Raw genomic sequence first — 24,377 nt, 5'->3', positions numbered from 1 at the left:
ACCATGGATGCCACCCAAGCTCCCTGCCATAGCCGAGGCCGGAGGTGTGGTTTGTTTTCCCCTTGATTCCAAGGAACTTACGTGGGTTGCATTCCCAAGCGTGGAAATACAGGTTGGGACGTCAGGAGCCCCCAGACTGATGTGGGGGGACGTGAGGAAGGCCAGCTTCTGGATGTTCATCCCCAGAGGCCACCAGGAGGAAAGAGAAGGACTGAAGGATAAACAGTGGCTTAGCAGAGGGACGGGTCAGAAAGCAGAAGTAAGGTCCAACGGCAATCCTGCAGGGACAAAGACCTGAACCATCCCCAACCTGGCTGGAGTCCCACCATCGCCTGCCGAGGTGCATTCTGTGGGTCAACCTGACCTGGCTGCAAGATGCCCAGAGAGCAGGTGCAACAATAATAACACCCATCGTTCTGGGTGTGAGGGGGTTTCTAGATGAGCTGGACTTGAATGGTGGGCTGAAGAAGGCAGACGATCCTCCCTAGGGCGAGTGGGCCTCATCAGATCTGCTGAGGGCCTCCAGGAACAAAAAGGTACCAGGAGCGGACCTTCCCCACACCCCTGCCTTGCATGAGCTGGGAGCTGGTCTTCCGCCCACAGCCTGGGCTTCCCTGGTCCTCGAGGCTTCAGACTTGAACTGGAATGACACCCTCGGAGTTCCTGGGCCTCCAGCTGGCAGATGGCAAATCTCTCGACTTTGTGGCTCCAGAATCCTATGGGTCAAAGCTTCACAATGTACATACAACAGTCTGGACTTAAACATGGCTCAACTTAAGAGTTCTTCAACTTCACCATGGTGCAAAAGCCACACACGTACAATAGAAAAAGACCCTTTGGGTTTCAAACTTGGATCTTCTCAATCTTGGGAAGTATGCAGTATGATCCTCTCTCAAAGAGGTTAGCTGCAGTGACTGCAGCCCCAGAACCAAGAGGGAACAGCTGGCACTCCACAGTGTGCTGTGTCACTGAGCCGTGGTGTGTGGTAGGACAGGTGGAGTCAATGCATTTTGACTTAGAATAATTTTTGATAGATTTATCATATCATATGTATGTCTTCTTTTGTTCTGTTTCTCTGAAGAACCCTGATATTCCACCATGGTGCAAACCAGGTCCTTGCCTAATCCAGTGCACTCTGCACCCACAGCCAGGGTGGTCCTGGTGAGGCACAAGCCAGGCCCTGTTCCCTCTCTGTACACTCCTACCTGGGAAGCATCAGACACAGAGCAGACTGAAGTCACCATGTGACCCACAGGGTCTGCCTTCCTGCCACTCTCAGACATCATCGCTCACTGCTACCCCTCCACCCCAGCCCTGCAAGGGCCCTGGCAGGGGTTTGCTCCCTCAGGTCCACTTGGACTCCTCACTCCTAAGGCCCACCAGGTCCTTCTACATGTGACCTTGTGCCTGGCCAGTCCCTGAAGTTTCCACCACACCACACATCCCCACACAACTCTCTGTGCACGTCACCCAGCATACTACATCTCGTATTGATGTATTGACCCCATCTTTCCTCTCTCCTCCCCTAAAATGCCAGCCCCACTCAGCCTGGAATTTCAGTTTATCTTGCTGGCTCCCATATCCCTGGGGCCTAGAACATCACTAATCCAGAGTGATGGAGCTCTTGGTGAGTGGCACATCTCAGCTTCACAGGGAATCAGGGACAGCTGGATGCTTCTCTTTGGGGCGACTTGTTGATTATCTATCTGTAGAGCAATTGAGTCTGTCTCTTGAGAGAAGAGACACAAAACAACAAGCAACGACAGAAGCGACTGCCCTTCTGCCAATAGTGCCCAATACACCCAGGCACAGAGCTGCTGGCCAGCCACCCATGGAACCACACACCAGGTCTGCACACTCGTCTCGGGTCTAGAAGGAAACACGGGACTTGTTGCCATGACAGCGAGGTGTGGAGAACAGGGAGGGGCCCAGCAGGGGCACTCCTGCCAGGCAACCCAGGCAGTACCAACAGGGTCAGAACCCTGGCCAGAGCCCAGCCAGCGAGGGTGCCAACTTTGATTTTCTGGAGACACAAGATTGCGAGGCAGGAATACAACTACAACCACCCAGCAGGGTCAACCCCACCTCAAGGGTCTCTGGGCTGTCCCTAGGCACCCCAAGACACTCTGGGACCAAGCCCCCCTGGAGGTGCTGGCAGGGCTGCAGAGCCAGCAAGGGTCAAAACCATCACCCTTCTCTCAGAGTCCTGGCCCCCGTGGGAGCAGGGAGGGGGACATGAAGTGAAGAGGCTGGACTGTCCAGGACCGAGGTGACCACTCCTTTACCTAAGGGGAGGCAGAATCACCAGGGCTTCCCTGGCGCTCTCACACACAGCACCCCTGCCCCCGCTCCATCACTGACCAGGGCTCCAGATGGCCCTGGAACCTGGAAGACTCTGTAAAGCCAGTGACTGTCCACCAGGTGGAGACCAGGGTGGCCAGGGAAGAGAGAGGAAATGACCACAGCCAGGGCATTGCTGGCCTGGCTCCCCGCAGGCCTGAGGGCAAGGAGGGCCCTGTGTGCACCAAGCACAGCCCAGACAGTCAACAGATGGAAGCTGTGGCTGGGAATCCACTTAGAGGAAACAATAGTGCATTCCCGCTGCCATTCGCCTTCCTTCCAAAAGCAACATGCTCTGGGGGCCGCCTACCAGGCCCCCAGCCCAGTCTCCTGGGAAAGCCTGAGAACTGTGATCTGCAGGCCCACCAGCTGCCCCCAATCCCTTCTTTTCTCCTGCTTTTCCCACACTCCCTGTAGCAACTGACAAAGACTGCGGGGACCAGCACAGCACTGGATCCAGCAGGCTGCATGGCTGGGCAGTCCTCAGTCTGGCTCCTTGAAGGACAGAACAAAACTGCCATTTCAGCTCCAGGTGCAGTGGGGAAGAGGCCAGCCCTCCCCCTGGTGCCCACAACTTGGGAAAGGATGCAGATGAATGAAAAGGAACTTTTCTCACTTCCTATTCAAATTAAGTGAGGGTGGCAAGCATGCCAGAGGGGGGAGCCTGGGAAAATTTTCCCACCACTAAGTGGGCTGGATTTGGGTAAAAACCACAGCAACAGCTCTCAGTGATTACTGATGACTAACTGACCCCATGGGGAGGCAACCAGCGGACATTTACACAGAGGACAGGTAGCGACAGGATATCAACTTGGCCCTGTCTCCAAGGCATCTGGGGTCAAAAGGAAGAAGAGGGGGTGCCTTAATGTGGGGAGGGAGGTGAAGAGGAGGGGTGGGAGAGGAGAAAGGGAAAGACGGTGGGAAGAGTCGGGAGAGAGGAGAGGGGGTGAGACAAGGGAAAGGGAAGCCAGGAGGAGAGGAGACTGGGGTAAGCAGCAGAAGCAGGCAGAGGGAAAAGGAGCGAGGAGGGAGCGGTGGAGAGGGAGGGAGCAGCAAGGCTGAGAGAGGGACCTGGAGAAAGAGAGGGGGCAGAGCAGGAGGAGGAGAGGAAGAGATAAGGTGAGAGGGAGGGGGACAGGAGAGAGGCGGGGAGGGGGAGGGGAGGGAGCAGACGGAGCTGCGGCCGAGTGGAGAGGCAGGGAGGGGACGGGGTGACAAAGGAGCGGGAGACCGAGAAGGGGCCGCGGGAGAGGAAGAGGGAGAGGGAGCGAGGGCGGGGAGCTCGGGGCGGAGAGTGGGAGGAGGGCGGGGGTGGGGGCGGGGCGGGCGGGGCGGGCCGGGGGCGGAGCCGGCGGCGGCGGGCGCCCGGGTTGGCTGCTCGCCCCCGCCCCGCCCCCGCCCCGCCCCCGCCCTCCCGGCGCGGCGGCCGCGTCGGGAAAGTACAGTAAAAAGTCCAAGTGCGGCGGCCGGCGCAGGATGGGTTCCGGCTCCTCCAGCTACCGGCCCAAGGCCATCTACCTGGACATCGATGGACGCATTCAGAAGGTAGGCGCCCGCCGCGCCCCCGCGTCCCCCGCCCCGCGCAGCCCCTGCGGCCTCGGTGCGCCGCTCCGCGGGGGCGGCGGGCGCAGGTGTCCCCGCGCGCCGTCTCCGGGGAGGGGGCCACTCGCGAGGGGGCATTTTTGCGCTTCGTGTCACGGGTCTCTTTTGAAAAGCCGGATCGGGCCGAGCCCTTGCGTTCCAAGGCGGTGCGTGAAGCTCCGGCGGTACGGCCCTGGGGGCGCCCGGAGCGGCGGCGGCTGCCGGCAGCCTCGGCGCGGAGCGCGGCAGTGTCCGAGCTCGCCCGCCGCCTCGGGTTGCGCCGCGCAGGTGCGGGCCCGGCCGGCGGGGCGGGTGGGGTCCGCGGCCCCGCAGGTGGGCAGCTCTGACGGCCGAGGGGACTCCGGGCTGCTGTGGCTCCTGGGCCCCGTAGGGGGACGGGGTGGCCCGCAGTCAGATCTGCGGTTCGTCTGCCGTCCTCTTGGTGGGAAGGACTCCTCCAAATGTCCACGGTTCCTTATCCATAGGAGTCACTAGGAGTGTGGTTCGCAAAGGACCCTCTTTGTTCGTGGCCGCTCCCCTCCTAAGCCCCCTCCCTGGCTCTAGAGACCCTGGACCTCTGCTTCTGATTGGAAGACAGGGACAATGGGCGAGCTGGCTGGGGTGGGGGCGCTCTCGTGAGCTCCCCCTAAAGTCCCTGAGGAAAAGACATTATGAGGAAATTGTTCCCAGACCTCAGTCGGACATCTCAGGGTGCCAGGGCAGCTGCCCACATTTCTGTCCAAGGAAGCCCAGCAAAGGAGCCAGGAGGCACTGCCCAGCAGGGTGTGGACCTCTGGGTTCTGAGACTGCCCTCAGCTAGCTTATTCAGTAGAGTGCCGTCAACAAGCCACCTCACCCTCAGCTAACTGGGAGTGGGAGGCATCTTCAAGGACAGGTGGTCAGCCCCTTATTTCATCAGTGTGGACAGTTGGTCAAAGGCAGATACACCACGATACCCAGGTCCCTTGACTTCCAGGAATGGCACCTACATCTACACAGGGAAGTAACAGCGTCCTTCACCCCACAGGAAGGAAGGGCCCTGCCCCAAATGTTCCGTCACACAGCACGTGCGCACACACAGTGTATGTGCACACAGGTGCATGCGTGTGGACGTGCAGACACACACGTCCCCCAGATGAGAACTTGCTGAAGATCTGCCTCTTTCTGAAGAGCTGATAAGATGTGAGCAGATCAACAGTGGCATGTCCTGCCTAAGAACTCCCCAGAGGTCCTGGAGTACCAGGTGGAAAGTGGAGGGAGGGCTCGGGAGGGGCAGGGGCGAGCCCAGGGCAGGCAGGCTAGGTAGGCACTGTGGGCAGGTAGGTTGTCCAAAGTGGGCATGCCTGAGGTGGGTGACCTCTAGGAAAGCTGCCCATAGGTAAGGCAAGTAGATGGGGAGGTGGCTTCCAGGGAGGGGACAGGGCTGTGATGGACAGCAAGAGCCTTGGCTCCCCTGGGTGGGCATTCTTATCTGTGAAGGAGCCACCATGATTGCTGTTGTGTACACTGCAAGGAGAAGTAAATGGGAGAATGTAAACAGAGCCTGGCACACTGCAAAACAGGCCTGTCTGCTCCATAAACACCTGCACCCTGCAGTGGGGAGGACACTGGCCATCTCTGTGGTCCTGCCAGTCAGTCACTGGTCTTGACCTCCTCGCTGTCCTCTGCTTTTTGTCGTTAGCATCGTCAGGGACTCAGGGCTGGACCTTCGGCCTCGGCTGGGAGCCAGGCCACTCTGGGTTTCTGAGCTGGTGCTGTCAAGTGAAGCCTGCTCACCCACCTCACGCCTGCACACCCAGCAGCACCCGCGGGACCTCATGTGCTCAGCTGAGACACTTTCTGTGATGCTGTCCTTGGCTGCAATGCCTTTTCTTAAAGTCCCAGGCACTGATGCTTCTGAAAGTTCCCAGCATGCTCTCGTTTCTCTCTCCCTTTTCCTACGGTTTCCTCTCCACAGCAAGTCCTAGAACACACTGATGTTGCTTCCAAGGACAGGGCATGGGGTGGGGGCCTAGGGCAGAGATGAGGGTCTGTGTTGTTTTCTGCCACAGTGGTCACCAGCCTGGTGACAGGCAAGCACAGCATGCCTGCATTACCTCTGCTCTTTGTCCTCGCTCTCAGTGCCTGCCCATTTCAGCTTCCCCCAGACATGAGGAGATGGGAGGCAGGGACGACATTGGGAACAGTGGCTTCCGTGGGTACCGTCTGGTGAAGCGCAGAGTGGAGAGCCAGAGCTGTCAGAGGGAGACCCCTCCCTGTGGCAGTCTCGCTGGGGGTGATCCTGCTGGTGCACCCAGGACTTGGAGGGGCCAGTGCAGCTACTCGGCAGCTCCTTCAGTGGTTCTTTAACAGGTGAAGAAAATTCCAGACACACACAGGTGGCTTGGCACCTGCCCAGGGTTATCTAGCAGGGATCAGCAACCCAGCTTGAGGGACTCTGTGCTCCATCCCCAGGGACTTTCCCTTGAGAAGCATGCAGAGGAAGCTCGTTGGTCCTCTCAAGCCCCACATGAAGGCTGCAGGGCCCAGGAGAGCACGCTCCATCCCTGGGGTCTTATTGGCACCTCCATTTACCATCTCTGTGATTTAGGTTGGTGACTTCACCTCTGAGCCTGTTTTCTCAACTGTGACATGGGGATAAGAGTGAGCTGCCATCGTAAGGATTAAATGGGACAGGGCGAATCACCTGATGGATGATGTCTTTACTGAGCATCTGTGTCTGACTGCAGGATCCATGACCGTGAAGCCACAGTGCTAGTTTAGACCCGCTGGATAACCACCACCGTAGGACAGGCCCTCCTGACCTGAGCAAGGCACTGGGCCAGCTCCTTCGTGAGCACAAATGGTCAACAGCAGCAGTTGCTCTGGGCTCTCAGAGGGACACAGCAGAGCCTGGGCGGTGGGCAGAACCCACAGCAGCACGTCGTGTTGGCCTGACGGCTTGGTTTCCTTCCTCTGTGGAGGTCTGCATGGCAGGGAAGGAGCCCTTCTGAAGACCAGACAACCATTAGGACATCCTGGATTAGTCACTGCCTGGTAGCCAGGGGCAGCCTCACATGTCCAGCATCACCTGCCCACACCTATCCCTGTTGACCCCTGCTCAGTTTGCCAGGGTGCACAGACGAGGCCTCCTTCCACCCCTGCCTCCAGCCCAGGTGGGCTGTTGGAGGAGGGAGGCAGGAGCCCATGCCCAGAGTCAAGGCGACTTTGGAGTCTGCCCTCTAGAAGCCCAAGCCCTGTGCATTTGCCCAGAGGGCTTGAATTTCTTTCCTCAGCCTCCCTCGCCTGGGCCCCCAGCTTCAATACCTGCTCTTTCTCTCTCGCTTGTGGAGAAAGGATGGACTCAGCTGATATACTCGGGGATGATGGGGACACAACACTCTGCACTGGGAGTAAGGGTCTCCTGCCTGATGGCACGTCGGGGCTTGGGTTTGTTGAAAGGTCACATCTGGGCAGGGCTGAACACCTGAGCTTCCTTGGTGCCGTTGCCCTGGTCCCGTGGCTGGTCGGGGAGGTTCACACTCTGTGTGCCCCAAGCCCACCCTGCCACTCTGAGCAGTTGTGGTTTTGACCTGGCCTGGCTCTGCAGTGGGCACCAGGGTCTTGCTAGGCTGTTGGGGCTCAAAGAACAGAAGCCAGGGGCAGAGCTGTGCTGGGAACCTGGTTGAGCACCGAGGCCTGTCCTGGGGCAACTTGGGATCCAGGGTTGGCCTTTGTGATCCTGCTAGGCCCTGACCTGCCATCTTCTCCCCAAAAGTGTTCACCTTTGGTGCAGGACCGCTGCACAGGGAGCCCACAGGTGTTCAGAGATGGGCTCTTGGGAAGTGACTGAATCGAGGACTCTGGCCACACCTTGGCTTAATCCTGGAGGGATTCGTAGCTGAATGGACTCCTGGGAGGTGGTAGAAAGGGTAGAAGGGGGACCTAGTGGGAGGGAGAAGCCTCTTAGGAATGTGCCCTTGGAGACCGTATCTTGTCCATGGCCCAATCCTTGTCCCCCCACCCTCACTTCCCGCTGCCACGAGCTGAGCAGCTTTCCTCTGCCATGCTCTCCACCATGTTCTGCCTCACTTCAGTCCCACGACACTGAGCCCACCAACCATGGCCTGAGCCCTTGGAACCTTAAGCCAAAATAGATCTTTGACCTTTGAGTTGTTTTTTTGGGTATTTTGTCACAGTGATGGACAGCTGACTAACATAGAAACTCCTCCTTCATCCATGGCTGTGGTCTGAGGGCCTCTTAAGTTAGAAGCCTGGAAGGGGACCTGAGACCTGAACATACCTGATGCCAACAGGGTAACCCTCTCAGGCCATGTGCAAGTGCAGAGAGGGACTGCTCTGCTCCTGGTGGTCACAGAGGAGAAGGGTGGGTGCTGGGACAGGCTGCCTTGCTATGTCTGGTTTTGCTCCTTGTCGGCCAGAAGCGACCTCTCTGTTCACTTTCTCCTGGGGGAAGTGGTCAATGGGGACATCTCTGTAGAGTGACCACACAGATGATGATGAATCGTATCAAGTGTTTGAGGCGGTGCAGGTACCAGGGGAGGCTTGAGGCCCAGGCAGCCCAGCACCTGACGCTTCCCACGGAGGGTCCTTCCGGTCACCTGTGTAACTCTCCTGATGCCATCGTGAATCTGAACCACAGGCAGCCACACAGAAGGAGGCACTGCCCAGGGCCCAGGCCCTGGGTCCCCCTGCCCAGGACACCTCACCTCTGAGTGGGCAGTCTCCTGTGGGAAGTGGAGTTGTTCCCTGTCTGTCACCCAGGAGGCCCCGGTCTCATCAGAGCGCTCTGTGGGTGAGGGAGTCTGGCCTCAGACATGCAGGATTCCGAGGAGGGTCGTGCTGCCCATTAGCACAAACTGACGTGCAGACAGAGATGGAAAAGGGACACGGCAGCCTTGGCCAGTCTCAGTGCCAGCAAAGGCAGCACTGCCCGGTTGCCTGCAGTCCCTGGGAGGCGAGACCCTACCTCGTCCTGGGCTTGCTGCCTCAGGTGCCCAGCATGCCTGTGGTCTCTCACAGATACTCACCAATCCCTGTCCCATCTAGTCACCAGCTCATCTGCTGCAGGTGGCCCAGCTAGCCAAGCTCCAGGGGATGAGGAGGGTCTTTGACAAGGAGGGCCTTGAAGACACTGAGGGACCTCAAGCTTCCACCTGGACAGCCCCACCCAGTCCCCCGGAACACTTGCCTCTACTCCTCCAGGGAAGCCCAAGCAGGAAGCTGGGCCCACAGAGATAGCAGTCCCAACTGGTGGAGGTCAGGCCGGGGTTGGGCCGGAAGTGGCCTCTCAAGACAGCTGGCAGTGGTCCGCCTGCTTTGTGGTCCTGTGCCTGCACAGCTACGCTCCAAATCTTTCTAAGGACGGTGTTGTAAGAGCACACAGCTGGCCCTTGTCTGTGGGAGCGTGCAGGGTGTGCGTCCACGCCCCACACAGTCCCTCTGCAGGCCTCAGTGCCCTGCACTCGGCTGCTGCATTGTTGGTGCCCTGCTGTCCATCTGGAGAAGTCTTCCAAGTCCAGGGTGCAGTGTACTGTGTTGGTCCCACCCTGTCTGCTGTTCCCTGCCCTGGACACACAGTCCCAAAGCTGACCACATAGCGGGAGTCTTCGCCCTGAGCAGGAGCTCAGAGAGCCCTGGAAACTGGGTCTAGAAACAATTAAAGAAGAACCAGAGTGCTTTTGCTCTTTCAGCTTGAGCTTCTCTAATTCATTTTTTAATTATGATAAACTAGACTCGACATAAAAATTTATGACTTCGACCATTTTGAAGGGCATAGTTCAGGGACATCAAGCACATCCGTGTGGCTGTGCAGCCAGCACCACTGTCGTCTGCAGAGCTCGCTCCCCAGCCCACGTCTGCCCCAGGAAACCCGAGTCCCCGCCCCGCTGCTGGCTGCCCCGCTGCCCTGGGAGCCTGAGGCTGCTGGAGAGGAGTGGCCTGTCTAGTGCTGCTGTCTCTCTTGCACAGTCCCTCGGGGCCACCCCCATGGCAGCAGGTGCCAGGGTGCTTCCTCTACAGGGCCAAGTAGTGTTCCGTGGAGACAGCACACGTGAAGCTTCCGCTCACGACGGAGGACTCATGGGTCTGCCCAAAGCCCCCCAAACCTCAGTCGCTTCCATCCTGGTTTCCTCGGTGTGCACGGGCCAGCCTGATGCAGCCGGTCGATGTCGGGTCGCGTGAGAAGCTTCCTGGGTCCCAGGGCCCTCCCCACTCCAAGTCCCAGCTGTGTGGCTCTGCGCAGGCCACGTGGGTGAGGACGTGCGATGTGTGCTGCGGGAGGAGCCGGCCAGGGGGAGCAGCCACACGGTGCCTCCGTTGCCACTGTGACCTCACAGCAGGCAGCACAGACCCTGGCAGGGTCCTCTGCCTTCGACCTGCTAGCCGACCCGCTAGCCGTGCTGTGTTGGCCGCTCAGCTTACACCTGAGAACCTCCGTCTGCATGTAGAGGAAGGGGAGTGCCCTGGACGCAGGGTTTGGGGAGGTTAGATGCATTCGTAAGTCCAAGTGGACTGGCACTTGATTATATGTACAGCATTGTTTGTATTTACTCATTGATCCATGTCACGAATTCAGGGCAGCTGGGTCCTTGTGCCTGGTTGAGAGAGGTCCTGTCTCTCCAGGGTACTGAGTGGCCCTGGCACCCTCCATCCTGCCTGCATGGCCATCTGGAGTGTGTTCTGCAGACAGCCCCCCAGCATTCAGTCAGGACGCCTTTCCCAGGTCAGCTCCAGGTCCACCTCCTTCCCTGGTTCTCCTCACCAAACAAAAGGCCCCAGTGCGTTTCTTTGCTCCTCCCGCTGCTTTGGAGGGAGATGCTGTGGAGTGCCCAGGGCAGGGAGGGAGGCCACGCGTAGTGGACCCGACCACTGTGCTGGTGGGCAGTGCAGGCAGCCGCAGACACTTGGGGCTTCGGGCTTAGGGTTTCAGTGTTTCCTTCTGCTCTGAGGCTCAAGGGCTGCCCTGGCGCTGCAGCGGCTGTGCAGGCGAGCCCTCCCTGGCCCTCGAAGGGACTGTTTGGAAATGTCCATTCCATTCCACTCGGTCTTTGCTACTTAACTGCACCCTGCCCCCTCCTGCCCCATACCAGGTGCAGCCGCAGGAGCTGCCCAGCCCTCATGGGCCTTCTGGGAACAGTCAAGCCCACACATGGAGCGGCCGAGGTCAGTGGGTTCAGAGTGGCAGGACGGGGTCTGGGTGGGGTGGCCGTTGTCTGCAGTGTTGATCCATTTTTGCAGGCAGAACGGTTATGGAGCCTGGTGATTCAGACCGTCTCTCGCCTCTCGGCTTCTGCCTCTGCAGAATTTTTTTTTTTTTTTTTTTAACTTTTATAGCCTTACAAATAACAGGAAAAGAGGCAGCGCAGTTGACATTATCATCAAGCCATCTTCAGTAATCTCTCCACCTGGAACTCATATTCGCAGTGACGGCTCACACTGGGCTCTGCGGCTGGGCAGACTGTCTCCAGCACAGTGCCAGGGTGGCTGGCGGGCACACCAAGTCCAGAGCACTGGGGGACAGCCCTGGGGTGCCCCTCAGGGCTGTGTCATGGGGGTCCCGGGGGCAGGGGGGATTTGGGTGGCCACGTGTGGTCTGGAATCTCAAGGCAGCTCCCTTGTAGGCCTGGAAGGGCGCAGGCACTGTCAGCAGGAAAGCCAGAGCTCGTGATGTGCTCAGGTTCCGGAAGCCATGGCTGGGGGCAGCCAGGGTGCTGTTGGGGTCCTGGAGACCCACGATGTCCACCTTTGCCCACAGGATGCAGGGTCTTGGCCAGATGCCTGTTTGAATGTTGTCTCATGCCGCATGGGAGGGAGGAGCCCACAAAGCAGGGGTGGGGGGTGTGGAGTACCCTCGTGGCAGAAGCGGGCTGTGGTGTGCCAGGAGGCAGGTCCAGCACAGAGCAAGCCGTGGCTGCCCAGGCAGCGGGCACAGGAGCCCGGGCTGCCTCCGCCCTGCCAGATGGACAACAGTGTGGCCTGTGGAGCAGAGGCCATCCTGATGGGACATGCACACCACCCAGCACACACCACACACTCCACACCAGGACGCACCACCTTAACACACTAGCACACGCCACACACACCATCAGCACACACCACACACCTCAGCACGCACCTCAACACACCACACACACGACACTGCACACTCATAGCACAGGACACACCCACTGCAGATACACCACGCTCACTCACACAAACACGGATGCTGCTGGCGGGTGATGCAGAGCTGATGGCGCCCCAGTCTTGCAGGGTGGAGGTGAAGAGCGTATGCAGGACGAAGAGGCCCGGGCAGCCTTCCCTACTCGGGGCCAGGCTGGGCATCCCAGTGCCGAAGGGTCCACCCCTCCTCCTGTCCCCCCATGTGACATCCCAGGCTCCTGGGAACCAGGGACTGTGGACTGAGCCTGAGGCAGATGCAGGCTGGTGTGTGTGGCAGACGTGGTGGTGCCCTGCTCTCTGCTGCCCAGCATGGCGAGGTAGGCTAGGCTCACCCACTTGTCCCAGCATCTCCTGCCCAGCTGCCTGGCAGCTCCTAAGGCAGGGCCTCCCCAGCCTCTCCAGGCCTCTGCAGGCATCTCCACTTGCATCTGCTCTTTCGTACCCCTGGTGCCTGTGTGCCAGGTTGCCCACACCAGAGCCACGCTCCTCAGTGGCTGCCTGTCCTTGGCCTCACTGCGTGCAGCCACCCTGAGTACCCAGCCAGTTTCTGATTCAGCCTCCACCCAGCAATAAGCCCCTATGTGTCTCGGATGGAGGATCAGGGAGCCCAGGAGGACACCTGGAGCCAGAGGGTCACCCCTTCAAGGTGGCCCCGCTCCCACTTGCCCACTGAGTGCCAGGCTTGGCTTCTGGAAGAAGCAGCCAGGGGTTCAGTGGCTCCAGCCAAGTGCAGTGAGCCCCAGGCATCAGCTAAAAATAGCCAGTCCAAGAGGAGTCCTTCATGCTGAGTGCATGGGCCATGTCGCCCACGCTTGCCGTGTGACACAGGTGCCTCCTGACATGGGCACATCAGTGGTACTGCACTGTTCTCAGCATGGCATGGGGACGTGCTGCCTGCAGGTGACAGCACGTCGTGGGTGACTCCACCCCTAAAAGTGCATGGCCACCAAGCAGAAACCCTGCCTGGACAGGCCCAGGCTGGGCGTGCAGTGGCAGGGGTGACGGGGAGGCCTGCAGCCCTGCAGCCCTGGGCAGCCAGTCTTCCCTGGTCTGGCACAGACGGGTCACCTGGCAGGAAGACCTCATTTTTCTGAGCAGTTCAGGCAATAGAAAGGACAGGAAACAGGGAGGAAGAAGAGAAAGGAAGGAAAGCTCTGATTCCAGATTCCCATCGAAAGAAGCTTCCTGGGCCCTGGAGCTGCCCCACAGCTGCCCCAGAGTCTCCGCCATGGGCGCCTGCCTCTTCCTCACAGCCCCCATCTCCAGGTTGCCCATGCCAGAGCCCCTGGTTCCTCTGACTCCACTGCTCTCTTTGTCCCAACACACTGCCACTGACCACGGACCTCTGTCCATCCTGCCACTGACCTCTGTCCACCCCTTCCTCATCCCTGCCTTGGGTTGAACTGTGGCACCTGAAAAGCAGATGGTATGGCTCTTGTCCTAGCCCTACCCTCTGGGAAAGAGGACTTTGCAGACATGGTCACCTGAGGGCCAGGCCTTTTGAAGTAGGGTGGGCCTTCCTCCCTCCACGGGTGTCCCAGGAAGAGGGCAATTAGCACAGGACCCAAGACAGATCGGAAAGAGGCCATGTGAAGACAGAGGCAGGGCATGGGGGGGCGTGGACAGCCCAGGGTACCCGCAGCGCCAGCACCTGGGAAGGAGTGTGCTTCCCTGCAGCCTCAGAACCGCTGGCCTGCCCAGCCTCCATTTCAGACTCCTGGCCTCCAGAGCTGGAGGATAAATTTCGTTCACGCCACCAGTTTGTAGTGATTTGTCCCACACAGCTGTCCTGTGCCACCACAGTCTGGCCTTCCCAGGGTCTGGTCCAGCTCTTCAGGGACCCTCCCAACTGCCCTTGGTACCTCTGTATCCCCACCAGCGCCCCCTTCCCGAGTGAGCTCCCTGCAGGCCCCCTGCCCATGCTGCCCGGGACTCCCATGGGCCCAGGCAGGCTCTGACTGGCAGCTGACTCCGCCCGGCCAGCCTGGCACTGCCCGCCTGTGTCCCTGACTTCAAGCTGTCTCTCACCATCGCTGCCCTGTAGCTGCTTCCCCCAGCTGTGGCACCCACTTGAATGTTCACTCCCAGGAAGCCCTGTGTGTGGACAGATGTCACCACATGCCACCCTGGCCTTGTCCACCAGTCCTGGAGCTGGGGCCATGTCTTCCTCCACCCTGCACCTGCCATGGACAGCGGATTGGTGGATTCCTAGCCCACCTCGGGAAGGAGACTCTCAGCTCAGCCTGGGGGACTCTCCAGTCTGCATCCCCTGCTCACCTCAGGACACCTCAGTCTCAGGCCTGCCCCGAGAGCGCTTCCCGTGAGGCCAGGCTGGGGGGCCTGTGGCCCTGGGGCTGTGGACCGAGGACTCCCGCCTCCAGGGCTGCACATGGGCCCGGTGAGGAGCACGCTGGGGACTTGGGCTCTGAGGCCTAGGGAGGACTTTCCAAAGGAGGGAGTGGGTTGAGGTGGTGTCCTCCTGCTACACACGCTCTCACTGTCATTTGACTGGCCTTTCTCCTTCCCCGGAGGGTCCCAGCTGGAGCCAGAGCGTTTCCTCAACCTCTTCCCAAGGTGAGGAATAGGGGACTGGCAGCTGGTCTCTCCTGAACCCACCCTCTGAGACTGAGGAAGGGGCTGTGGGTTTCATGGCCCAGGGTGTAGAGCAGGTTCCAGAAGGTGCCAAGGATCGGCCTGGAATCAGGTGGTCTCAGCCTCCGAGGTCTGGGCTCACCCTGCTCTCGTCAGCCTGGGCTACAGAACAGGATCCACAGGCCTGGGACTACAGCCACGGGGTGATTCACTCATGTCCTGCAGCCTGCAGTCCCAGGTCAGGGTGTCCCAGGGTTAGTCTCCTCTGGGGCCTCTCCTTGGCTTGCAGAAGGCATCTCCCCTGTGTCCTCACATGGTCATCCTGAGTGTATGTGTGTCCTGATGTCCTCTTCTTGTAAGGACATGCTCATGTTGGATCAGGGCCACTCTGGTGACCCCATTTTTACCTTAGACACCCCTGTAAAGACCCCCTCTCTGAACAGTACCAATGCTGGGGTCAGGAGCACAGTGTGGATTTATAGGGGCACCCGTCAGGCCCCAACACCCCCTCTGAGAAGTGGAACACACCCTCGCCCTTCTCTGCTTCCAGCTTCTGCAACCGTGAAGTGACAGAGCAGGAGGAAAGGCTATCCATGTCACCAAGGCCTGAGAGGTTGTGTCCCCAAGGCCCCTGTCTGTGACAGCTGCCCCTGCGTGTCCCCCTTGACCTGTTGGGCATCTGCCCCCATTTGACCCCCCTTCCCCATACAGCCCGGGCCTGTCCATCCTCCCTGCCCAGCGGAGGTCAGGGGTGGGGAAGCTGCAAACATGTAGCAGGTTCTACAAGGAGACGGGCCATGTGACCACTGCCGTGCCAGCGAGGAGGTTGGACGTTGGGGTCCCTGCGTTCTGAGCAGGCCACAGCCTATCCCTTCAGACACCAAATCTAAAGAACCACGGAGACCAGCTGCTGAATTCCAAGGGGGAATGCACAGGACACCGTCCCTGCACCTACCAGCCTCCACCGGAGGCAAGCACAGGACCACCCAGCAGCACTGTCCTCATGGTTCACCGCGGACAGTGCCGCTTTTTAGGGACTTAAAATTATATTTGAGGGTGACATGAAGAAGAATATGAAAGCATGTTTCCTCCCGGCTGCCAGCCCTGCATGCTGCCCCCTCGCAACCAGCAGAGTGGCACTGTGTGTAGGTGCCACACAGTGGGAGGACCAGCTCCCAGGAGGTGACAGCCTGGAGACACGAAGGACTGAGGAAGAAGAGGCGGGAGACCCCCTGCTGCTCAGGAGGGTCGGAGGCTGTCTCTGCTCACACAAGTCTGGGTCTGGGGTCTTATGCAGGTTCAGGCCCCGGCAGGTGTCTCACGGAGGCCAGGCCCCTGCCCCGCTCCAGAGGCCTCCCTGACAACACCTCCCCAGATCCTCTGGCCTGACCAGCCCTCCGTCCGCCCGACGAGGCCAGGCCCCCACAGCTCAGCTCCCCATCGCCCTCAGGACATGCAGGACACTTGCTTTCTGCTGAACGAACAGCCCCTCCCTTCCTGCAACTCTGGAGAGCCCCTCCCCATTTCATGCTCATCTGGAAGTCTGGACGAGGAGATGATGATGTCTGCTTTCTGTGCTAATCAGCTGTGACAAAATGCCTGAGACGACCCACTTGTAAAGAGGAGGAGTCTGTATCTGGGCTGTTTTAGAGGTTTTGGTCCCTGGGCTGTTGGCCCTGTTGACTTGGACCTGTGGCGAGGCAGGGCATCGTGGCAGGAGCATGCGTCCTATGCACACCAGGAAGGCCAGGAAGCAGAAGGGGGCGGGGCTCCAAATACCCTTCTAGGGCACACCCCAGACCCGCAAGGCCCGCCTACCAAAGGTCCCCTCCCATACCCCCAGGGCCATGGGCCAGGCCTTGAGCACCTGAGTCTTGGGGGACATTTGAAACTATAGCACGGGCCAAGATGTCCTCACTCTGGGTCCTGGTTGGGAAGAGGGTCCCCAGAAGTCTCTGCTCTGGCCTGCCCCACCCACCTCCCAGGGGCCTCCTCTCTTCATTCACCCTTGCCCAGCTACATGTGCCGCCTTAAAGCCCCGCCTGCAGGGCTGCCACCCAGAGCCCCAGCACTTCTCTGTTCCACCCCCATCCAGGATGCCAGGGAGCCCAGGAGCTCTGGTTAAGTTAATCCCAAGAGCAGGGACGGGAGAGTGAAGCCCTCCTCCACGGGTGTGGCAGAGGGTCAGGTGGATTGCCACCAGAGAAGCCTCCAGAAGTGCCCAGGATTGTTCTTTGTGCCCTCCCCCTGCGTTTTCCATCCCCTGTGATCCTTTATTCATGACAGTGGAGACTGGCCTCAGTCATCAGAAGGGGAAAAACAGGAGCAGAACCCCAGAGAAGTGACAGGCGCAATGAGTGGGTTAGCCATGACGGATGGGCTCCTGCCGCAGAGGCGGCCCTGCGCAGGCGCGGGGGAAATGGGCCCTGAAGTCTCGCAGCCCTGGGAGAGCCGTGGGGGTGGACGGTCTGATAGCTGTGCCTGCCCCGGGGAAGGAAGTACCCACAGGTGCTGGAACCTTCCACCCACCACCCTGCCCTGAGCCAGGCCCCTGTAGCCCTCAGGCCGCCCTCCCTGGCCCTCCTGAGGCTGGCTCCCATTGTAGGGCACTCCGAGCCTCATCCAGCTTCAGGGACTCCGTCACCTCAGCAAAGATCCCCACCCGCTTAGAGGGCAGGTCCCAGCAGCTCTTGCAACGTGGTCATGCTGATTCTCAGTGTCCCTGGGCCCGCGTGGAGGCATCAGCAGGGCTGCACCCCCGGAGGCTCAGGGAGGACCTCCCCAGCCTCCCCAGCCTCCCCAGCTCAGGTGGCTGTGCCCCTCCAGCTTCACCGGCCAGCACTTCCAACTCATTGTCTGCTCCGACGTCACTTCCCCTTCCCTCCTGTGTCCAATCTCCCTCCGCCTCCCTCATAATGGACTTGTGATTGCATTTAGGGCTCACCTAAATAATCCAGGATTATCTCCCTCAAAGTCCTTCACTAGTTCCATCTGCAGAGACTTTGCTACCTAGGGCACTGTCCACGGGGTGTGGGCTGGGCCTGGGGGGTCTGGGGCTGGGAACATTGTTCCGCTGCCGCAGAGGTGCAGATCCCCTCCTGGCCCCAGCCTGCCCCTGGCTACCACCTGAGGCTGGCCTCACCACACAGGACCCTTGCTTTCTTCTCCATCCTGGTTCTACCTGCTCCTGTGTCCTGCCTCCCTCGGGGCCTCCCTCTTCTGCACCCCGGCTCCCTTTCTGTGTTTACGGCTGGCATGGCTGCCTTCCCTCGCTGCCTGCCGACGTTGCACTGAACTCCTCACGGCCTGCTCAGCAAACCTGTCTCTCAAGTCCTCCCCCTTAGACTTTCGTGGAAGGTCTCCCGGGTGCCGGACCCCAGAGAAGGGCCCAGGAACCAGCAGTCTGCTGCTAGAATCCAGCAGTGCCACCTGCTGGTGCGTGTTCTCAGGCCTCAGTTTCCCCTTCTGAAAGATGGAGCTCGTGGCTGCCCACCGACATTCACATAGTGCTTTCCACATGTGACGTCTCCCGAGTGTTTGGAGAGGCTTCTAGTCGCAGCCCCAGCCACACAGCTAAGGAGAGGCAGAGCCGAGAGCAGGAAGTGGCCTTCAGGCCCTGTTCAGGGGTGACTCGGCCTCTGCCCTGGGGAGGGGCAGGAGGCCCTGTACAGGGTGTCAGGGGTGCTGCACCCACACAGCCCCACCCTGGGGTGAGGAAGGGGGTTCAGAGACTTGCCCAGGGCCACGCAGCTGGTTAGAGAAAGCCTGGACCGTCTTTGAATCCCAGTTGAGGACCTCTTCCACCAGCTGGTTCGGGGTGTGCTGGGGTTTGGACAAGTGTCTCTGAAGGCCCGCACACTCAGGGCTTAGTGACCAGCCATGGCACTGCTGGGGAGTGTGGAGCCTTTAAGAAGTGGAGCCTGGGGAGGCCGTTGGCCACTAGGGACAGGCCTGGGAAACGTTGGGACCCCAGCCCCTCCTCTTTCTCCCTTTCATGTCCAGCCACAAAGTGAGCAGCCTGCTCCACCCACGATGAGCTGCCTCCCGCACTCGAAGGCACCGGGGCCACTGATCATGGACTGACACCTGGGAACTTGGAGCGGCCTTCCTGTTCCCACATCTGAGGTGTGGGCAAGCAGCTTGCTCAGCGGGCTCACTGAAGGTCTCTCCCCCTCGTGGCGACGTCGAGCTCTGCCAGGGCAGCAAGGGTGGGGTTCAGAGGTCTCCCTGCCATCTGCCTAAAACCGCAGGACGTCCTTCCAGGACGCGGGGAGGCTTTGGACGAGTGCCCTGCGTCACGTCACCGTGCATCCCCCTGGCCAGTCTTCCTCCTCTCAGGAGGTTTGTCCCAGCAGGTTGCAGCTCTTCAGCCTTTGTGCCGACTTCAGCCTCTGGACACTGGTGTCTGCCTGTCCTGCTCCTCCCCACCCCTGTGGTGAGGCCTTACTAACTCCAGAGCCTTACCACCCACAGAGTCGCAGAGTGCCCGCCTTTTTTAAGAGGTACTTTAGGGATCAAAGGTAACGTGTGCTTCAACAAATAAGCAGCAAGCAAAGGAAAGAGGACCCCCATCTGTTCAGCCAGGACCCTAACAAGGCCTGCAGGCCACCTGTGCTGGTGTCTCCTGATTCTTTCATCACCTTTTCTTGTCATTTACTTCCTAAAGAGCACGTTATCTTTGATCCTTAAAACATGCCTCAAAGGTGTGTGTGTAGATAGGTGGATGTTATGCAGTCTGAGGCGTGACGAGGGACGGGCCCCTTCCCCCTGTGTACCGATCACATTGTGGTTATCTTAGACAAGGGTGAAGAAAAATAATGTAATGCTTACATTTTAGAGACCCACACTGAAATGCAGATGCAGTTATATAATTAATGTCTAGAGTAGCTTAAAACTCTCCCCCGTGGGAGCGAGGGCAGGGGACTGGACAAGAGGGGAGGCTTGGTGCTGAGCTGTGTGCTGGTCTGACTGCCACACCGTCCTCCTGCTTCTGTGGGGCTGAGCGTTTCGGCTCTTTCTTTAGAGATGGTGTCATGGGCATATATAACAAGTGGAAAATCATGTTATTATTTTTATATTCTTTTTCAAACACAATGATCAGAAGAATATTTCCTACTTTGGAAAGGACTATGAGGCCTAATGCAGATTTTATTTTACCAAACAAAAAAGTGTGATTGCCTGTGTTAATTGTAGCCCCTTCTGAACAGGACATGATGGATCATAGATAGACTGTGGTGTTTTCTTTAATGAACATGTACTTTTGGGGGGTGTCAAAAAAAAAAAAAAAAAAAAAAACAATAGAATGTGGAATTTTGATCATGGTCTCTTTTGAGCTTTTTTTTTTATATATATATATTAAAGAGTCTCAATTCTCAGATGCTGAATAGCCAATGGAAAATTTGCCTTTAACCCCTCCAAAAATGGAAATTTTGAACCTACCGTTGGGTTGGAGTTTGGCCATCCCTGAGGGTGGGTCTGGACAGGCCTCACTCCTGGGCCAAAGTGTGAGATTGATCCAAGAGCCAGTCTGAACTGCTCTGACTGCTTTGGGAACAGATGAAGCCTCACAGAAGTCCACAGAAGCTTCTGAAAAAACTTGGTAGCTTATAAGAGCAATAGAAGATGGACAACAGTATGATAGGCAAACTCGGGATCTGAATTGGCTTAGTCTCCTTGAGGGAGGAGGAACCAAATCCGTATTCATTCCGATGCAGCCAGGAATATCCCTAACTCGAGAACATGCATATTCTCAGACGGAAGGCGCACATTCCGCTTCTGGGGAGTGACCAGAGCAGAGGCCAGGAGGCCATCACCACTCCTTCCAGATGGCAGCCGAGTCTGACCTCAGGTGCAAGGGCATCCCCGACACCTTGAGCTCAGGACCGGGGAGTCCGGGTTTGCATCAGGATCCGGGGCCCGGGCCAGGCTGGGCCCTTCGGTCTCCCCTGTGTCTTTACCTGTGGGATGACACTGAGCTGCTGAGGCCCTGTGAGGACCCAGGGCTTCCGAGGCACATGGCTTTGCTTCTGGCCTATGGTGAGTCCGTCCCCGTTGGTTGGTGGCAGAGGTGGCAAGGGCAGGGTTGGCGTGGTTCTCACAGGGCATGAACCACGAACTACAAACCCACCCTCACCAGGCGGGCACTCCAACACCAGCACTCCCTGCTCACCACTGATGGACAGAGCAGCACGTAGGGGTGCAGAGGAGCTGACCTGGTCCTGAGGCAGGACCTCGCCTCCCCAAGACCCCTGCCCTGTCTAGGGAGAAGAGATGCGCAGTAACCAGTTGAGGTCACATGACTCCTTTACCCCGTCAGGCTTTGGGCTCGGGCTAACCCTGCGTGGCTGACCCTGTGGACAGTAGGCCCTGGAGGCCAGCTGGGGCAGTCGGAGCCTCTCCTGCAGCATTCCCAGCTGAGGGTGCCTCCTGGCCCACACGGAAGGGGAACCCTGCAGAGCCGACCTGCCCAGGCTGGGCCTCCTCATGTCCTCACTGGTGAAGTGGCCTCTGCGGAGCAAGCAGGAGGAGGGTGACCCACAAGTTTGCTGCCACTTAGCTGAGCACTTCCATGTACCAGGCCTGCCACCTGAAGGGCGGTTCCTCCCTGTACTCCTGTAGGCCAAGTGGGATGACCCCCACTCCACAGCTGAAGAATCAGAGCCTCAGATGTTAAGAAATCTCCCCTGGGTCGAGCTGGTGAGAGGAGGGGCTGCAGCTGAGCTCACATCCTGATTCCTCTTTGTTGGCTCCTCTGCACTCCATGCCCCTAGAGCAGTGCACAGCTCCAGTGGCTGATCAGGGCCATCCTGGAGGTGTGCGATAGCCAGAATGTGGATCTGGTCAGCCTGGGTCTGCTCAGTTGGAGCGGCCAGCACTGTATGAGGAAGGTCCCCTGGATTGTTGTGCAGGTGCAGACAGGCATGAATGCCTGGCAGTGTGGCCCCTGACTCACTGGGCAGTAGGACACTCAGGTCTCTGGATGGAGTGAGGCAGCATCGGGGCGCCCAGTGGACCTGAACTAAGACTAAGGGGTAACACTTGGGCCATCCACCCTGTGGGCGGTGTCAGAGGAGCGTCTGGCAGCGCCATCAGGGGGCCCCTGACCACTTGGAGCAGGCCTCGTCCTCCCACTGGACTGGACAGCGTGGGGCCCCTGCCTGGGCTCTCTTCAGCCTCTCGGAGCCTCGGGCACCACTCCTTTCTAGTTCCAGGGATGTGTGGAGGTCTCAGGCTCTCAAGACGGCTGCAGCTTGAGGATGGAGGATTCTGCGCAGCCCTGACCCTTGGGCCGCGAGGCCTAGTCACAGGGCTTCAGCTCAGGACCCATGGGACTGAGGAAGGAGCAACTTCTCTCTCCCCTCCGTCTGCATATGCCCTCATGGTCACCAGGCGTGTGGGTCCCTCGAGCCCTTGGTCTTCGTGCGACTGCTCTGCCTGCACTCCCGACCAGACACAACCTCGGGACTTTCTCCTCCTCCCCTTCCCAGGAGCCCAGCTGGCCTCGTTTTCTGCTGGAACTCTGGCTCCTCCGTGGGCACCTGCGCCTTCCCGCCTCTCTGATTTTCCCGGCGCCTCCCTCCACAGGCCAGGTCCCCCACACTCCCAGCTCTGCGCTACTTAAATTCGCATTTCCGTCCTGTCGTTTAATTATCTCCTGTGCTTGGCTTAATGCTGAAGAGTATTCTTTCCCAATAAAAACCGTGAAGACCTTTCCTTTCCTGGGGGGGGGATCTTGTGCAAATGCAGCCGCGCATTTCAGAGGCTGGTTCTGTGTCCTGCCGGCCCGCGGCTTCCGGGCCAGGTCACTTTTTCCTTGGTTAGAAAAGTCCTACATATTCATCAGAGGAAATCTGAAAAATGCAGACCGACATCAGGAAGAAAATACAACAATCCGTTACCCCCCCCACCCCCCCGCGGGGCCTGGCTCACGGTTGCTTCCTGCAGGTGCGTGTGTGCGTGTGCGTGCGCGTGTGCGTGTGCAGCCTGTTCTGACAGTGCTGGGCCCTGGTTGTCACTCAGCCGCACATTGGAGCAGCTCCCAGTAGCACCGAACGGTCTTAGGTCACAACCCCGAAGCCCCTGCAGTGCTCCCTGGAGGCGTCCTAAATCCTCACGGTCGCCTGGTGCATGAAGACACAGCTCCCGCCACTTCCCTGTGGTAAACCATGGGTCGAGCGACGGGGCAGTGGCAGTGCAGGGCAGTGGCCAGGGCAGGACCCTGGGCAGGACCCGCTCGAGATGGGAACTAGGTGATGGATGCAGAGGAGCGCCAGCCAACACCTGGCACTTAGGGAGCCCTCCTCCTGCTGCTGCTGCGTGAGACTCCCGTTCCGCAGGAGGGACTCGGGGTCTCAGGGCGCCCGCGCTGCCAGCACCCTGCTGGGGCTGTGTGGAGGCCCATTCCCAGAGTCCTCTTCTCCTCCGGGCATCCGTGCCACCTCTCATCCAGACAGACTCCTGGGCACTGTGGCAGCCCTTGCTGAGCTGCCCGGGGGAGCGGCGCGCCCTGGACCTGGCCTGCAGATCCAGAGTCCTTGCAGGCCCAGAGCCCTTGCCCTTCCCTGGTTCCTCACCTGTCGCACCTGTGCAGGTTCTTCTGCTCACCTGCTTGCTCACGAGACCATCCATCCCGGCAGGGTCCCTCTCCCACCCATGCCCGCCCGACTCCTGGAGGACGTTCCTCTCCGTATTCTGGCCTTTTCAGCGTGTCATGCCCGCGGGATTTGCAGCATGGCCCTCAGGGACTGGCTCGGTTCACTCAGTGTGCTTCTCTCCAGACCCATTCACTTTCCTGTGTGTCAACAGCCCCCTTTCCTTGCTGGGTACTGTTCTGCGGCGTGGAGGTGGCAATTGGCCTAACGTTCCTCGCAGTAGAGCATCAGGCCATTTCCAGTTTGAGGCTGCCCATGACCAATCCCCAGTATTTGCCTTCAATTTCTCAGAGGCTGTGTGGCTGTTTTGGAATCAGTACCTTTATTTTGTTTGGCTGGAAAACCTGCAGTGCCAACTTGACGTTTATAATTAACCAGCACCATCAAGGTACTGAGTTAATACAAGCATGATCAAACCTGAGATTCTCAAGGGGCTGAGATCGATGGCCACTTGGAATCTAGCTGGAGGGCAGGCAGTGAAGGTGGCAGGGCCACTCCTCTCCCGCCTCGGGCAAGGCTTTGAGGAGAGAGCCTTTCTTCCCTCCACCCGGCAGGGGCTCGGCATCGGGTACCACACGCCCCGGCTCTCGTCTGCAACACTGGCCATTTAAAATCCCTTAGGGGAAAGACCGCAGAAGAATTGTAATGAGGAAATTTTGCTGGAGATTCGTTACTCCATGTTCAAAGAAGTTCCATGAAAATTGTTGCTAAGGCAGTTGAATGGACAATTGCACAGTTGGGGTCGCAGTAACAGCGGGACCATGCACGTGACTGTGCGTTCACCACAGCCTACCCCAAAGCGCGACTGGCCCGCAGCGGTGTGCTTCTAATGATCCGAGAGGCGACACGTGTTTTCAGGGACGTGGAAAGGAAACCGTCCTGGTTCACCGGCCTTGCGGAAGCATCTCCTTGGTGACGACGTGCGCCCTGCAGGGAGCCTCCCCGGCCGTCCTGCCCCCTCAGCGGCACCTCTGGTGCTGGGCTGGGTTGGATGCTCCCGTCCTCCAACCTGCCAGGCTGAACCCAGCCTTAAATGCCATGTGATGGTCACGT

At 59.0% G+C, this 24,377-nt stretch overlaps 1 protein-coding gene across 6 annotated transcripts in view; it reads left to right on the top strand.

Moving 5' to 3' along the window:
* The first annotated feature begins 3,728 nt into the window (after positions 1-3,728).
* PDE9A (phosphodiesterase 9A) overlaps positions 3,729-24,377 on the top strand; it is an 86,091-nt gene continuing 65,442 nt past the window's right edge. For 3 of the 6 annotated variants that reach the window (XM_079100466.1, XM_079100464.1, XM_079100459.1), the window contains exon 1: positions 3,729-3,885. In XM_079100466.1, coding sequence (XP_078956592.1) covers positions 3,817-3,885 — 69 coding nt within the window. In that variant the 5' untranslated portion in view covers positions 3,729-3,816. The remainder of the gene's footprint in view (positions 3,886-24,377) is intronic. The other 3 variants (XM_079100465.1, XM_079100468.1, XM_079100467.1) reach the window with 1 other exon arrangement.

Source organism: Sciurus vulgaris (genome assembly GCF_902686455.1).
Source record: "Sciurus vulgaris genome assembly, chromosome: 10".
In the NCBI taxonomy this organism is placed as follows: Eukaryota; Metazoa; Chordata; class Mammalia; order Rodentia; family Sciuridae; genus Sciurus; species Sciurus vulgaris.
The sequence above is the reverse complement of the archived record's forward strand: the minus strand, read 5'-3'. Positions and strand labels throughout refer to the sequence as shown.